We start from the raw sequence: 14,840 nt of genomic DNA on the forward strand, positions 1-14,840 counted from the left end.
AATTTCAATGGACAGCTGGCGATTTCCGGCGACACGAGCAACAGCGAGCAGATGGGGCGTGTCCAGCGGCGCGACAAAGTTCAGAATCCTTCAACTTTATGCAAATTCGGGAGCGACAGCCAATAGGAAAGAAGACGGTAGAGCTCATGTGATCGTTCTCCTCTCAGCCCGTAGATAAACACGCAATAGAAGAAAGCAGCCACTGTTTCTCATTCACTTTTGTTTGTATGTACGGATTTAATTTCGATTTCGATTATATTTAGTCTTTTGCCTTCAAAAAGTTTGTACTTAGCAGCAAGAAACCTGATTCGATGTCAAGGCAACCAGTATTGAGAACGCCCACTAGCAACCTCATCGCCAGCCAAAAGTCGCTGCTAGTGTGAACGCAGCTTAAGGCATAAAATACATCACTAATGCCCCTTTGTGATTTTTAAAGCATTTACTTGTCTCAAAAAAGGTGGTCGCTAAGAAGTGGCTAAATGAGACTGTTGGGGACATTAAACATAACACTGAACAGGTAAACTTAGACAAAACTCCATAAAAAGAATGAAAGTTAAGAGGTCCAACCTTTGTACAGAGCATGCCACTGTCAAGATCCAAAGTCTATCCTTCACAGCTTAATTTTCATTTACATTCAATTCAATCTGGCATCTAACCTGACTAAAGGTCTATGGTGGTGACTGAAGTCATGCAACCAAAGACAGGCAATTGTATTTAGGCTTCAAAAGTTGTTCAAATATATATAATAAAAATATATAATATAAGGAACTGTAAGGAATAATTGACACCTGGAAATTTAATTATTAGAAGAATTGTTCGATGACGGAAGTGGTGGTGATTTTTGTACTTAAATCGCTATTGTAAGTAAGATTACTTCTTCCGCATCTCATTCAACATCTCTTTTGCTGGTACCAAAACGTCATTTTAAAGCTGGTAATGGAGTGTGAATTAGACTACCTCTGTGCGTCCCACAACAATGTTCCGCAGCAGCGTCTTTAAACAGTGCTGTTATTACCTCGCTAGTGAGAAATGTCATGTGTACTTACTTTCGGAAAATCGTCTGGCATGTTGTTGTTTTTGTTAGTCCTGTAATTTCCGTTATTACAGTTTTACTATGCAAAGTGACATTCTCGTTCAAATATTCCCCCACACCCTGGTAGTCATCACTGTAACATTTGTGGAGACTGAGTGAGTGATATTTTGTGATAAAAACCTTAAGCTTTTGATGGGAATGTCAAAAATAAAATACTTTAATTCCCATCTCCTCTTGGGTAAAACGCTGGATCAATTCAGAGGGCTTCAGATCACACACACAGGAAACATTTGTTCTTCTATTCATGATAGATGTGAAGATGCACCAAGGGGCAGGGCGCTTCGGCACTCGATCTGCTAAACGTATGCCGCCTGCACTGTATGTCCTGTGTATTATGCCCCTGGGTCCTTAATCAATAATTAACCATAACATGTTTATTTATGCCTAGAGTCCAGACAAACAATAGAAAATTCACAGTCAGCATGGCTCATTAGCATTTTTCTGAACCTCGGTTTCCTTTCTACAACTGTAGATGCATGATTAATAATAACAATGCATGCAAATACAGTCTTTTGATTTATAATGCATGACACCCAGGGGGCAGGGGCATTGCTCAGGTGTGTCACCAGACTGATTAGTGATTCACACACTCGCACACACAAAACAGCATTCTCCAATGCTGCATGCAGAGAACACAATGAAACGAGCGAATCGGTATTCACATGGTAAAAACACCAACAAGTATAACTGAATGAATGAATAAAATAAGTCACACACACAGTTGGAGCTAGACAAGGGAATTGAGCTGAAGAGGCAATCAAATACCTCTATCTTTCCTCTCTGCTTCTCCCCCCCCCACCATTCCCCCGGTGGAAATTGAGCAGTTCTACGAGCACTATTGATTGAGGGCTGAAGTGCTTGTCGGCAGCAGATGAGGCCCGAGTTGCCTGCTACATTAGCCCCAGGCAGGATGGGACTTAAGTGCTCTTGGCCGGGATAAGGCAGCTAGGCAGGGCAGGACGTGAGACGGGGTCAGCATGGCAAGGGCTGTGTAGACCGAACGATTTCCTCGGACTGTTAGCTTGGTTAGTGTTTTCTTTCCAGGCAGGACAGCGCTGCCACTAATAACTAAACTTCCAAGGAATCACCATTTTATACGCTGATTGTGCAGGAAAATCTGATAAATTTATTTAAGATCAATGTGAAATCCAAATGAACTACATTCACGTTCTGGGATGTTAATTTGCATGATTCATGAATGCATGTTATTCTAAATGAAAAGAATGTATGCCTTTATAATCTTTAATTTTTGACTGATGTCACGAAGCCCCAAAATTAACAGACCACAGGAGCATTAGGAACAGACCCTAATGGAGAGCAATTTTATTTTTTATTTTTTTGCAATTGTGTTGATTGAAATCTACATATCAGCCCTAATACTGAACAACCACACAGAAACAAAGATTCTAAAAGTCATACACGCTTACACAGAGTGAAATGAATAGGATTTTATGACTGTAAGCTTTACAGCAAGAATTAGAATTTAAAAAATATACCAAACTTTGACAAAAATAATAAAGTATAAATAAATATAAAAGCTGACAATTCTAAGCATACAATCGAGAATTATTACACAACATGTAGCTGCATAAAAAAAAAGAAAAATTCTTATATTTTCTTTGTTTCAGTTTTTTTAGTAAACAGTTTGCATATTTGCTTATACAAATGATAATACAGATATTTACACAAAATTAAGAACTAAAAGGCCATAAAATTCCAAAGGAAGAACATACTTTTTATTGTTACTACTATGTGTCCCTTTTTTGAAACCGAAAGTTACTCGTGGAGGAACATAATTACTAATTACATGAGCTCGGTTTACTTCCTTACTATGTTTTAACCTGTCAGACAATCATTAAGTCTCAAGACGTCAAGTCTTGATTAGGTCTGGACTACTCAGGTCTCAGCCTGGACTTGAATGAGCTTGACTACAATATTGCCTTTTAACACTGCACTGTTACCATCTCTGAAAAGCCACTGTGATGTTAATACAAGTATTACAGGCTTTGTCAATTTCACTTCTTGCATTCAAGCTGTTCTTTTGAACAAGGTTCCTTTGTTTTAAGATTATATGAGTTTAATATGTATGATCATAGTATACAGCTAGTCATTTGATCACAACATGATGGAAGACCTGATGCAGAGAAAAAGCTTTTCTAAGATACTGATATGTCTGATGTGTGTGTTTTTCAAAAGCACAATTTTTCTTTAAGTGTAAAATTTTTTTGAGGTGGACAAACAGGTAATTTACCTTTTAAAATAGTTTACTGTGTCTTTTGGTTTTGTATCTATCAAATTCCAAATAAATAAATACAAATCAAATAATCTAATGAAATGAAATGCATATTAATTGGATTATCTCGTTTCTTCGGGTAGTAGTGTGAGGCTTGTTGGGGACAGTGGGGACGTGGGGCTGTGCTGTCAGTCTGCCGCTGGACTGGAGGTATGTGCATAGACAGGCTTTACATCATCTTAAGCGGCTCTTTAGGTGTAGACAGAGATTAATGAGTGCCGACCGCTCCAGCTGGGTGCACAGAAGAGCAGAAGCTGACACGGATTCACAGGGGACGAGGATCGAGCGAAGGAATGGAAGAATGAGGGGGGGATGGTGTTTGGATCTGGACTGTTCTGACCTATTCGAAAACATTCACTGTAAACTGGAAAGAAAAGGAGGATGAAGATGGTCAAACTAACAGCTCTCTCCTCTCCAGCGCTCAACACAGCTATTGATTTCTTTCTTTCTTTTTTTTTGGATGAATCTTTCTTTTTTCACAGTTAGTGCTTGAAACCAGCAGAGCAGAGAAGAGGCAGAAGATCAAAAACAACATTAATGTTTAATTACTCTGTCTCTCTTCAAGAAAGTGGAGGGATATAAAAAACAACAACAACAGCAAGACAGAAGAGAAATAAAATTGAAAAAAGTGTGAAAGAGAGGGTTACTCTGTTCTTAGAAGGGATAAGTCTCGATTTTCAACTAATTTACACTGTAAAAAAAAAAATCCATAAAATTTACAGTAAAAAAAACGCCCACTGTGGTTGCCGGAATTGTACCATAAAAAAATACAGTAGCAACATTTTATGTTTTACAGTTTTAATCTACATTTACAGTTAAATACCATAATTTCATTTACTGATATAATGTTAATATATCAACCTGAATGTCAATTTACGGTTATTCATTGTAAATTATACATTCTTTTTTTTACTTCCAAAAATGGTATACTAATGTAAAATTACATGTAATGTCCAATACAATTTTTCACAATATAACCATTTAACAGGTTTGTACTGTAGCATTTTTACAGTCTTTTACCATTAAATTCACTGTCATTTTTTACAGTGTACTACTATTTAACAAGAAAAAGAGTGAAATAGAGGCATCATGAAAGACTTTTTCTTTTTTTGTCATATGTGAAGCATATTTGTAAAGTTGTAACTTTAACTGTGTGTCTTGCAATGCAGCATCTCTGTTGAAAGCAATGGATTCACAGCTCTATCTGATCTTTAAAGTAAGCCCCCCAAAACATTCAGTGAATGACAAAGACAGAAACAGCGATGTGTGTGTGTGTGTGTGCGCACTGGACAGAGAGAAGAAGACAGAGATAGAGAGAAGGATGAGGACAGATGAAGACAAAAAGATAAAGAACAAGAGTGGGAAAGATGGCTTGAGGGGGGCAAAGGCTAATCTTACTGAAGAAATAAACCGCAACAAATCAAAATAAAGGCAGGTCATGTCAGCGCAGAAAAAAAACGCATGCTGATGTTATAAATGAAAACTCTGTTCTCAATACTTTACACAATAAAGGCATGATAAATAGGTTACAATACTGGAATTACAATAAATATCAGTTAAAAATAACAATAATAATAATCAATATATTGTTGCTATTATTATTACAATTTGTCTGAATTCCCCAATTGGAGACACACAATCAGGGCTTATTTTTAGGTTTTTGGGAGGTTTTTATGGGGTATTTTTAGCTTTTGTAAGCTCACAATACATTATGCATATACGAATCATTTGTAAATTAATATACTTTTTTCACAATTTTGAAACTGAATCTAATCTGATGAGTCACAAAGTTTAATATAAGAGATCTGCTAACACATTTACAGTAAGAATGGATGGCATTTGTGTTATAAACTCAAAATTCAAAGGAAAGGGTCACACAATGCCATGAATAATTTCATAGGATAAAGCGTAGTCTCATGAATGAGACACTACTGATGTCGACAAACACCACAGTTTAAGAATACACACTGACTAAAAAATCCCCAAAAATCCTAACAATGATGGGTTATAACCTCAGGAATAAAAGTTTCAAGACTTTCCAAAAAAAAAAAAAAAAAAAAAAAAAAAAAAAATACATATCACGGTTATTATACTTCTGGGGTTTAATTTAGTTTAGATTTATTTTATTTTGTTTTCAGTTAATTCAAACAAGTTATTGTTTTAGTCTATTTATTGCTAATTTACTTAACACACAGTAAATTACTTGTCAGGGGCATCTTTAATGTTTCAGCCATGCAGGACAATCTTGAGCCAAGATATTTATGTTTCCATAAATGTCTCTATAAACAAAATTGGTTGTTGAACTTCGAATTATAATTAAATTATAAATATTTTTAATGTTATAAATAAATTAACATTAAAATTCCATGTAAAGTTATTATAATAGGGTATATATATATATATATATATATATATATATATATATATATATATATATATATATATATATATATATATATATATATATATATAAAGCAAATAAATACAAACAGACAAACAAAGGGAGAAAAAGATATGTACCAGAAGAATGCAATTGCAACAACTGTGTTGGCTTACGAAAGGAAAGGAAAGGAAAGGAAAATGATTATGATTTCCTGCTATGTATGCACATTTCACAGGAATTTCACATTCCAATTCCAAGATGCCTTGGAAGGGTCCACCAGAACACTTAGGTTTAACATAAATCAGACATTATTTCTCAAATAGTCACTGTTATCCCTGTTATCACTAAGTTGGCCAATACAATTTTAGGAGTGGATCGGCCCACTTCATGACACCCATCTGAACATGCCACTAACTCTAGATCCAAGTATTAAAGACAAAAAAAGGAAAAAAAAAATTAGCTTTTATTTTGGAATTTGTTTATGATCTTTGTTTCAGTTTAATTAACTATGATAACTTTGCCTTGGAAATGCCATTGAACAATTGCTGACCCACCAATCAGTTTAATCTTCCTCACATACATTTAAATCTGATCAGTCTGTGGCTTCCCTAGAGAGTTGATGTCTTTTGTGTTTCCATCATAACTATTCTATCTTGCCATTTTAACTTCTAGTCAACAGCCGATGAATACAGATACAGAATACAGATCATCTGATAAACCCTCTACAGACTGCACGATCAATCAGCAGCGGTGCCTCGCTATCGACCCCAAATATCCAGAACCTCGTCCCTCCTGATGTACACAGATCTGTGCAGAGCCGAGATGGACGAACATGTCACAGACCGTGGGCTCATTCTAGCTTCGTGTCCATGTAGTTTCAGTGCTTCATTACAGTTTGAATAGGATGACTGATTCAGTGGATTCAGTGGTTTCGTTCTTGTTTATACAGGTTTATGGTGTGAGGATACAGCCCCTATCAATACACCTGTGTACTCCAACAGGATTAGAATGATAAAGTGGAAAGCTAATTTAGTTTCCTTCAGAAAATCAAGTGTAGACCGAACTTAAAAGAGAATTAACATCTCTAGGCAACTAAGAATTCCATTTGTTTTCAATTTAGGGAATAACAATGCAATAACTAAACGATTCTCAATGCTTCACTGCCTCTCAGTTTTTCAATACTGGCATAAAGGCACAAATCTTTTGCACAAAACATGCAAAACATGCCCTTTTCAAAGCTTGATATTTGCTCAAGGGTTCTCGGTTTGGAATTGACAGCAAGAAGAGGGCAACACTTTGCATGTTAGTCATGATACCAAAACATTTCAATATAATTTAACCATTTCTGCATACCACATGGCACTTACCTGTATCTGTAATGTTTTATATTGCTTATTATTAATACATTAATAATTTTTTTTCAGAATAATTTGAGAAAGAACTGTGATGCATATTTTTTTTTCTTCACAGTGGCTATTTGACATAAAAAATAATTGTTTATGGCACTGAATTCATATTCAATAGTGTGGTTCTTGACATCTGGTGTCTGATTATTAACCCCTTACCTGATTGGGTATCTCTCCCCAGGGTCTTGTCCCAGGTGGAAGATGAGTGGTTGCATGGTGTGTTCCTCTTGCGTGTGTGTGGTAACACCAGGAACCTCCTGACCAGGACAGAAGTTTATACCCTGTTTGGAAAACAAGGTGAGAACATTGATCTTCCTCCTTAAACAACAGCTTGAATATTCAGCTGAAACTGACCTAGACTAAAACAAATTCAATTAGGAGGATTAAATCCCCCCTTTAATTTGGCATTATATCTCAGAAGAAAATTGTCATTTTTACCCCCTCAATAAAACAGTGAATTCCTCAGTAAATATTCATGCATGACATTTAATATTTCGGCTTTTAAATATATTTTTGTCTTTCATCAGAAAGACATATCAGTTGAGTTTGCAAGTATGTTTCAGAAATTTGTCTGATTTGACACAAAATTACCCTGAAGCATTGTGGCTCTTTTACCAGTGACTGATTTGCTTTTGAACGGCAGTGTGAAATGGACTTTCTGCCACCACATTTAGAGGTGGTCTATGATGAATTCTGACCACAATTAATAAATGTAATGTAAATGCAAATGCATTTTCATTATCTGCATTCATCTATTCAGGTAAAATGTAGTGAGGTTACATTGAAAATAACCGTATAGACTGATGTGCTGGGGAAAAAAGACCTTTGCAAAGGAAAAAGTCTTCAGACGCTTGCTCACCTTCATAAAGAACAAGCAGAACTGAAGTCACATGATCCACAAGAAGACACAGTCCCAAAGCAACAACTAGTGGCAGAACTGACTGATTAGTCCACTAGTTGCTATAACTTACAAACCATCATTAAATTCATCAAAGACTCAAGAAGCACAACAAATAAGATTACAGAAGATTTGGGGTATGTGTGTGTGTGTTTAGTAGCTAGAGGCTATTGTGAATCCTGTCTGCCAGAAAGACTGCAGGGCTTTATTTGTGTGTGTTGTGCCCTGGGGGAACTGTGAAGTAAGACAGGTTCCTTCCAAATGAGCACTGTTTTAAAATTTTGGTGTTCTTCACAAGAGCATATGTGTGGGGGGTCATTTATAAGGCGATTGTGAATACATAAAAGACTGTTTTGTGTCACACAGGGACTGGGTAACAAGCTGTGGCACACACACACACACGCACACACACACACACACACACACACACACACACACACACACACACACACACACACACACACACGCTTCATGGCAGCACATGGTCCCCTATGATCTGGCCTGCAACTTGCTCTCTGTCTTTTGAAGCAGTCGGTGTGCACTGATCTTACAAGCATGAAACAGTCCAAATCCCACAAGGTTTGGAGAGAGTGCTTCAGCCTGCACCCAAGGAGCAAAGGCAACAGCGTTTCTCTATTAATAATGCAGCGCGGGCGGCTCTGTGCCACTGAAAAATGAGAGCAGGTTAGCATGGTGAAAGAAACAGCAAGGGGGGCAAGTGGATCACCCGTGAAAAATGTGCACGAACATCAAATAACTTGGATTTGTTGATGCTCAAAAAAAGCTTTCTTAAAAATATTCTGGATTAAAGTCAGCATGAAATGGCATTCACAACCAATTTAACTTCCGTAATGTGAATTCCCAAGTGAAACCGGATATTCAATGAGAAAAAAAAAAAACTGGAAACAGAAATCTCAGAGTAAAGAATCATGGAAATGGATGGAATTGTTCAACTCACAAACTCTGTCCCACACAAATAGTGATGCTTTGGCTTCTTTAGAGTTTGTTTTGTTGGTGCTGGCAATCTATATGTTAACATATTGTTAACTAAACTGTTATTAACAACATTTGTTCTACTACCAATTATGCTGTCACACTTTTGATTGTGTGATATTTCCTGAACATATTAGTGTTTTTTTATTTTTTTTGACTAGGATACTTCACTGGGCAATAAAAAACAATACAATGTAATGTAATCTGACATTACATTTATGTATTTCTTGTAAGGATGAAAGAAGTCCAAATGTTATGCAATGCACTGCAATGCAATATTAAAAATGCACATATGTGAGGTTAGTAAAATGAAAATCAGTCGAATTATAGCTAGTTAATTACAAATATGTGTGCTTAAAAAAAACATATCCCAAAATGTAATAAACAGAGTAATAAAGGGTTATTAAAATTGGGACGAATTTCGCGCGCGATATTTTCGCCGGGGTTTTAACGCCTCGTGACAAAAACAAAGGGCGCCAATGTGAGTGTGCACACCGACGCGAAAAACGCCACGCTGGTCCACAAAAGCGTCATTTTGGAAAGAAAAAAAAAAACGCCTCGGGTTCGTTTTTTTGGTTTGACGCACCGCGTCAAAAAAACTATACGACCAATGAGAATGGCGCTTTTGCACACGTGTCTGGAGCTTCTGAAGTTACAGTAAAAAACACAACTTGGGGGCGCTCAAACACAATTGCAAAACTGTCTTGCTGAGCACACATACGTAACGGCGAAGAAGATATACGCCAAGTAGCGTCTACACTGCCGGGAAGAAATAAGACGAAGAAGATGCAAGGCAAGATTAATGTAGAGTTGCTGGTCTCGTTGGTGTCGGACCACAAACTAACTATGCTTACAGCTGAACTGTACTTTGTTTCAAACGCGACAGCGATTACAAAAATCTTGATAAAAGAGAACTAGTTTGTATTTCTAGTATTTCTGTTGAATACCATTGTCTTCTGTTTACATTAAGCGCCATCTAATGTCAGGGAATGAATTTGCATGTTCACTCGGCTCATCGTCAGCGAAAATCGCTTGGGTGTGAACACAAAAAACGCGTTGAAAAACGCTGGCGAATAACGCGCGCTGATATTCGTCCCGGTGTGTACGGCCCTTAATGACCCTTGATTTTTAAATTAAAACAAATAGTAAGCCCATGCCGTCAATTATCGTTCAAATTTTAGTTTTGGGGGTTGATTCTGTGCAGTTACAAAAACAAAATCCTGTAAAAAACACTTCAAAACAATTCAAGTGTTCAGTTGCTGGTCCACATTGACTTCCATAGTATGGAAAGAAAAATAAAACACTATCCAGTCAATGAGCTCCAGTCAATGAGGCAAAACTGAAGGTGAACTATCCCTTTAAGCCTGGTTTCACCCAAGTTTTCTTATCCTTTTCTTTTTTTTTCTCCACTACTGTCAAGTGTCAGCTGATGAAGTTTCAATTGCTTTCCACTGTCGCCTATGGCTTGCACAGTTGATGTTAAAATCACAATTAATATTCAGTAATATTATCAATTTAACTGCACATACATCGTCGCTTGAGAACCAAACTTGAAAAAAGGATTGAGCTGGATAATGACACTAACTCTGCAACACTGACACAGTTATTAAACTAACTTTAATCAATACTGAACTGGCTTCAGCTGAATAATGACACTATTGTCTTCTAGAGATGCTTACAGCTGAACTGTACTTGTTTCATAATTGATGAACTTTGCAACATTGACACAGTTATTGAACTGAATTTACATTTATGCATTTAGCAGATGCTTTTATCCAAAGCAACTCATAAAAGAGGAAAAGCAGTTTGTCAAAGGGCCAACTACATTCAATGTAGTACATGAAACAACACTGAATTAAATTGAGCTGAATAATGATACCATTGTCTTCTGTTGAACCGTTTTACTGCTGAAATTAAATTACTTTCATAACTGATGAATTTTTCAACTTTAATATTATTTTCCTGCTTATTAATCTAAGGTAATGTGCTTTATTATATAAATAAGTGTGACTTCAAACCATGTAATACAATGACCCTTGATTGCCAAAAAAAACAACAGTTCCTCCCAAAGCCCAGCCGTCAATCAAAGCTCAGATTTCTAATGGTTAACAACAGTGAAATGTGTAATTTTAGAGAAGAATTCTCAGGTATTTTAAGTCTTAGGTGAGGTATCGCACACTAAAATACTTCATATTGTTGCTCAAAAGTGTGGCGCAGAGGATCATCGGATGCAAAGCACTTACACTGTGAAATTTCTCATTTCACACCTCGCTGATCCGCACAGGTTTCAAGAGGAATTCACCCAAGTGACCGATACTATTAAGCCATCATTTCAACCGAGTTTAACAGGAAACAAACCAAAGGGTGAAAAAGCCTTGTTTTCAGAGTAGTGCAGTATGGATCACTGCCTAAATCTGTGCAAAAAGTTTAGCGCTTAATCTCTGACGTCACCCACAATCATTCAAATCAATTTCAGTGCTGTGAGCTTAAAAATGATGGGTAAATTGATGTGCCAAAAATGCATCTGAATGTGTGTGTAACTCTACAGCAGCAGGTGAAACCCCCCCGAAAACACATTAACCATCAGAACTATACTCCAGCTTCCAACCCTCTCCGTCCTCGGCGTGAGAGGCGAGCTCAAACAATCGATTGGCAGCTCACAAGCAATCAGCCACCATTATTTGTGAAGTTACACTCCAGTTCACATGAGCTGTTAAAGGGGGCTGCTATTGATTCAGCGGCCATCCAGGAGAGAGCAATTTAAGCAACCGATGGGGCATAAAACAAACGCTTGCGTTCGGAGAAGAAGCCCGCGGCCCAGGCTGACGGCGGACAGGGGTTGCATGTATGTGTGTTGTGTGATTTTAATGGGAAACAGAGCATGTGTAGTGGGTATGAGAGACAGACAGACGTGTCCCCGAGGGCTTGACAGAACGCAACTCACAGCATGAGGGATGCTGCTGGAATAGCACACTAATAGATGAAGCGTGTTTGCAGAAGTGGTCCCGCTCCATTAGCTCCATTAATATTCATTACTGCCTGATCTTCAAGTCTATTTGATAAGGCATTGTTTTTCAGATAACATTAACGTGCTAATGTGCATTTTGGAATGCAATTACTGCATCAAAAGGCAAGAAATCGGGGGAACGTGAGACAATATCTAGATTAGAAAAAAACAATTTGAATGGTTGTACAGATGTTGCCACCGTTTTGGATAGGTTTTAGGTGGTTGCAAGTCAAAAAGTATTTCATTGTAAATCAATGGGGTATTTTTCTTTGCTTGATTAAATCAAGTGAATGGAAAGACAATTTATTTTATTTATGGTTCTACATCTATAGTACAAACTGCACCAGATGAGGTTTTAAAAATCCCTTATAGATATGCATGATGTACAATATCTGATATTTGGGCAATATTAAAGATTTTGTAATTACCTATATTGGCTGATACATGATAAATTAGATCTCTAAAAGGATAGCCCACCCAAAAATTTAAATTCTATTATCATTTATGCATCCTTATGTCGTTCCAAACCTGTATGACTGGCTTTCTTTTGTGAAATATATATGCAGATATTTGGAATAATGTTACCACTGACTTCCACTGTATAGAGAAAAATAAGTTTCACAGAAGAAAAAGTGTCATACAATCATACACCATATACAGGGTGAGTAATTTATTTTGCGATGTTTGGTGAATAATTTGTTTCTAAGTATGAGAAGTGTGTTGAAGTGATGTACTTTTTCTTTCTCACTGGGGGATTAAAGCATTATGTGACTGTTTAAACTACTTAGAGGTGGTCAATATGACCAAAATCTTTATCACAAAAGACCACAGTAAGAAACAACATCACAATATAGTTATTCTATCTGAAATCAGATTTGTTACTAACATACGTGTCACATCAGACTCTCTGACAACCAATTTTATCTTAATTGACGGTTTTTGAGAATTGTTAACTATTGCTTAGAACAAAACTGATCATTATCTAAACCCCTTAGTTACCAATAATTAGAATGATCAGGCATGTGTCCGAGCATCAGACTTTTCACCTGTGACAATTGAACAATTTTTTATTAATACTGCATGAGAATTGCTTACTTTCTCTTATGCTCTAATATTTATTTGCTAAACAACACTATAATAAATACATTATAGTGAGACACAAATCAGGAGGACCACATGCATTGTTATATATCGACACTGCATTATATTCCTACAACTTGCTCTTGGTAAAGCATCATAAACATAACAGTGTGACATTCTGTAAAGCTGCGCACTATACAAATAAATTTGACTTGACTCAATGTTTGCCGGGGGAAAAGACAGAAACTGAAATACAAACTGAAAATTTGCGATCACTCACTGTGTTGTATTCCTCCCATGAGTTGCTCCAAGTCCAATAGTGCACCTTGTATTGCCCGATCCGCACTGCCATCATCTGGTTGCCACGATAATAGAAGATGGGCCTGTTGGGTATGAAATTGGAATTTTGTGATAAGTCATTCCAGTTGCCAATACTGCCCACCATGTCTCATCCCATTTTGACAATGTGTTCAGTAAAACACCTTTTGCAAAAGGATGGTCCCTTTCTCAAAGCCTCCAGGTAGTGGCTTAAACAGGGGACCTTAACTTCCCTCAAAATCACTCTTTTACCCAGAAGAACACCTACAGAAACTACATGCTAGTAGCAGCAAAGTAATGATCAGTCAAATCATCTTTGGAGCTGGACTGAGACAGTAATGGCCATCCACATCATATTTGTAACATAAGGGCATTTAACTGCTTAAACAACAGAGGACTTTCTGGCAAGAGATATTTTAGGAATCAGTCTCGACTGACCACCAACCCACCCACAATATAATCAAATATGAATGAAAGTCACACTTGCTTTGAGGTGGTTACCTGTCGAGCAGTGAGTTGTTGAAGAGGACAGGACTTAAATCGAGACCATCAATGACACGATCATCAGGGGGAAGAACACCAGTCACAGAGAGACTTGTGCTGAAGAGATCCATCACACTGGCCAACTGATAACTCACCTGAGGAACAAAGCACTAGTGTCACACACACAACTCTTAGTTTGGGAGGAATAATACATTGTTATATAACAAATGATTTGGTCAAGTTGGTAAATTTTCTATTTCTATATCATACATATCCCTTAACTATTTAAGGGTTAATTTTGGCTTGAATTTAATGGAAAACCATATACAGTATTATTTGGCCAAAGATAAATTTCTGATAGCTTAATCTGATAACGTATCTCAATGGGATCATTATATCTATATATGTCTTTGTAAGATGAAATTTAAAAGCTTTGTTTTATGAACAAAGTTCTGTACTTTTTATTGTGGGGGACAAAACATATAATGCAATGCATACGATCATAACTGAGAGATGTAAGAATAAATGAATTAATAAATAAAGCATTCCTCAAAAACTTAATGCACCAATTTAATATGCATTTAATGCATCAATTTAATATGCATTTGATCCATCAATTTAATATGATTTTTTTCCATTAAAAAAAAAAAAAAAAAAAAAAAAAAAAAAATATATATATATATATATATATATATATATCTCAAGTAAACCTAAGATGTTTCAGTCCACTAAGTGTTTATCTTGAAATAGTACTAACAATATTATGGTGTCTTAATATATTATTATGTTATGTTCACTTTATAAAAATCATTAAAAATTTCAAAGACACGTGTACCACGACCTGAAAGGGGATGTTTTTAGAAAGAAACTAAAAGTCCTTTTACTT

General features: G+C 36.5%; 1 protein-coding gene across 5 annotated transcripts in view; it reads right to left on the reverse strand.

Annotated features, from left to right (window-relative positions):
• The window catches only part of galns (galactosamine (N-acetyl)-6-sulfatase), a 31,564-nt gene that overhangs the window by 3,816 nt on the left and 12,908 nt on the right, over positions 1-14,840 (reverse strand). For 4 of the 5 annotated variants that reach the window (XR_006155259.1, XR_006155258.1, XM_042728476.1 and 1 more), the window contains exons 10-12: positions 13,973-14,109; positions 13,434-13,539; positions 7,335-7,456 (exon numbers count right to left, since the gene is read on the reverse strand). Coding sequence is in view for 3 of the 5 variants with exons in the window: in XM_042728476.1 (XP_042584410.1) it covers positions 7,335-7,456; positions 13,434-13,539; positions 13,973-14,109 (365 nt within the window). In the remaining 2 variants the exon portion in view is untranslated. The remainder of the gene's footprint in view (positions 1-7,334; positions 7,457-13,433; positions 13,540-13,972; positions 14,110-14,840) is intronic. The other variant, XM_042728477.1, reaches the window with a different exon arrangement.

The sequence above is a fragment of the Cyprinus carpio genome, chromosome B7, assembly GCF_018340385.1.
Source record: "Cyprinus carpio isolate SPL01 chromosome B7, ASM1834038v1, whole genome shotgun sequence".
In the NCBI taxonomy this organism is placed as follows: domain Eukaryota; kingdom Metazoa; phylum Chordata; class Actinopteri; order Cypriniformes; family Cyprinidae; genus Cyprinus; species Cyprinus carpio.